We start from the raw sequence: 2,808 nt of genomic DNA, 5'->3' as shown, positions 1-2,808 counted from the left end.
AGCCTCATTCTCGGATTTGGCGGATAAGTTCTCTGCTTTCTTCGCAAGCAGTAAATGCATCAGGAAGACAGCGGCTTCCCTCATGCAACTTAGACAAGGGCAAAATGAGACCCTACGTGACTTCATGACCAGGTTCAACAAGGAAAGACTTTAGATTCCCGACCTATATATAACTGTAGCAGTTTCTGCCCTCACATATGTCATAAAGTATGAGGCTTTCAAGATGTCTTTATCCAAAACTCCGCCAAAGACAGTGACCGAGCTTCTTACCCGAGCCGAGAAGTACATAAATATGTAGGAAATACTGAACCCGAGAAAGGTTGGACCATCCCATGATAGGGTTGAGCATAAACGATAGCACGACCCAAACCCTCGTCAAGAACCACCTCGGAGAAAACAGAGACAGGAGGCTCCCCCGACGTCATTCACGCGTTTAAATACTTCAAAAACAAATATATTGATGGAGATCAAGGATATGAAGGAACTCAAATGGCCTGTTAGAATGAGATCACCACCCGAATCCAGGGACATGAACACGTACTGTGAATTTCATCGGGATCATGGGCATACCACGGAAAACTGTAAGGCCCTGCAACGAGAGATTGAAGCCCTTGTTAAAAGAGGACTCCTGAGTTCCTAAGTCGGTAACGACAAACGCCCGAGGAACGATCGTGGTAGGGAAAGAGCCCCTGAAGCAAAGAGGGATGGTCAACCCACTGCTGGAACTATCAATATCATCATTGGGGGTATTGCCTCGGGAGGAGACTCGAACAGTGGAAGAAAACAATATGCCCGACAATATGCCTTGGCCTTTGGGATGCCTCATGGAAAGCTGGAGGATATTACTTTTGGAACCAGGGACTTGGAAGGTGTATCACTTCTACATGATGACGCCTTGGTCATCTCAGCGATTGTGGCCAATTTTGAAGTAAAGAGAATCTTGGTTGACAACGGGAGTGCGGCCAATATACTTTCACAAGAGGCTTTTGCCAATATGGGAATCTCATCTCAGCAGCTCAAAGCGGTTAAAACTCCTCTCCAGGGATTTGGAGGAGGAGTTATCACTCTAGAGGGTGTCGTCGAGCTTCCTCTAACTTTGGGTTCTGACCAGAAACAGATTACAGAGATGACAACCTTTCAAGTGGTACGTGTCTCAATGGCCTATAACGCTATTCTGGGAAGACCACTCCTGAATAAGATCAAAGCCATTGTGTCTACCTTCCACCTAGCCATGAAGTTTCCAACAAGTAATGGCGTTGGGATCGTGCGTGGAGACCAAACAGCTGCCAGATAATGCTATGTTGCCAACGGTCGGGAAATAAATAACGACGTCATGCAAATCTCAATGATGGAGCCTGAGACTGGGCAACAAGTCAGACTTGCTCCTGTCGAAGAATTGATGGAAATCGAGCTCGAGCATGACAAGAAGGTGACGATTGGTCGGGATCTTGATGCCACCCTAAAGACAGAACTTATTGGTTGCTTATCTCGCAACATTGACGTTTTTGTTTGGAAGGTTGAGGATATGCCGGGGATAGACCCCAAAATTGCAGTCCACAGGCTTAACATTAGCCCAGGGGCCAGACCAGTAAAGCAGAGGAAAAGACAGTTTGCCCCAGAACGTCGGGAGGTCATTCGTGAAGAAATTAACAAACTCGTCAGTGCTCAATTCATTTGGGAGGTCCAATATCCCGATTGGCTTGCCAATGTTGTTTTAGTGAAGAAGGCCAATGGTAAGTGAAGGGTCTGTATTGACTTCACAGATCTTAACAAAGCATGTCCAAAGGATAGTTATCCCCTACCGCAGATTGACAACTTGGTGGATAGCACATCTGAACATAAGCGTATGTTGATGACATGGTGGTCAAGAGCAAACAGGTGGACCAGCATATTTCCGATCTTGAAGAGGTTTTCGACACCTTGCGAAAGTACAGAATGAAGTTGAACCCCGCAAAATGTGCATTTGGCGTAGCCTCGGGCAAGTTCTTGGGCTTTATGATCACTCACCAAGGGATAGAGGCTAACCCTGATAAAATACAAGCCTTGGCATCTATGGAATCACCAAGGAACAAGAAAGAGGTACAAAGGTTAACTGGTAGGATAGCAGCCTTGAACATGTTCATGCCCCGAGCATCAGACAGGTGATATCCCTTCTTCAAAGTTCTCAGAGGAAACTAAGGCTTTGATTGGAGTGAAGACTGTGAGAAAGCTTTTCAGGAGCTCAAGCAAACATTGACATCTCCTCCTATTCTCACTAGGCCTGAGCCTGGTGACACCTTTTTTTGTACCTGGCCGTATCTTAAAACGCGATCAGCGGGGTCTTGGTGAAAGAGGTTAACAGAGTCTAACAACCTATCTACTATGTAAGCAAGGTCCTACTAGGTACAGAAACAAGGTATACTTTGGCGGAACAACTTGCCCTTGCGTTGGTGATAGCAGCACGAAAACTCCGACAGTATTTTCAGTCTCACACTATTGTGGTGCTCACTAATCAACCAGTTAGGCATATACTTCAGAAGCCGGACGTCTCAGGACGACTGATGAAATGGGCGATCGAGCTTGGAGAATTTGACATCGAATTCAAACCACGCCCATCTATCAAAGCCTAAGCACTAGCCGACTTCATTGCAGAACTAACCCCTAGGCCTCGGGGGCCAGTGACGGCTCGAGCATGAGCTCCAATTTGGACACTTGGCAAATTTTTGTAGATGGAGCATCGAACTCCTCGGGCTCGGGTGCAGGGGTCATCATCATTAGCCTTGACAAACATACGGAGATTCAATGCGCTCTTAGGTTCGAGTTTGAAGC

The 2,808-nt window shown here is 46.5% G+C and overlaps 1 protein-coding gene across 1 annotated transcript; it reads left to right on the top strand.

The window, feature by feature from the left end:
* The first annotated feature begins 460 nt into the window (after window positions 1–460).
* LOC111375383 lies at window positions 461–1,294 on the top strand. Its single transcript, XM_022998201.1, has 2 exons — window positions 461–581; window positions 642–1,294. The coding sequence occupies exons 1-2, from the start codon at window positions 461–463 to the stop codon at window positions 1,292–1,294; spliced, it is 774 nt and encodes a 257-aa protein (XP_022853969.1).
* Window positions 1,295–2,808: the final 1,514 nt, after the last annotated feature.

The sequence above is a fragment of the Olea europaea genome, unplaced genomic scaffold (assembly GCF_002742605.1).
Source record: "Olea europaea var. sylvestris unplaced genomic scaffold, O_europaea_v1 scaffold1371, whole genome shotgun sequence".
Classification (NCBI taxonomy): Eukaryota; Viridiplantae; Streptophyta; class Magnoliopsida; order Lamiales; family Oleaceae; genus Olea; species Olea europaea.
Note: the sequence above shows the minus strand (reverse complement) of the source record. Positions and strands in the feature narration are given on the sequence as shown.

Bases quoted from the DNA above. Each gene is read 5' to 3' on its own strand.
- LOC111375383 (XM_022998201.1), top strand. From the start codon at position 461: ATGGAGATCAAGGATATGAAGGAACTCAAATGGCCTGTTAGAATGAGA. The intron at 582-641 runs GTAAGGCCCTGC...TGAGTTCCTAAG, and splicing joins TGGGCATACCACGGAAAACT to TCGGTAACGACAAACGCCCG.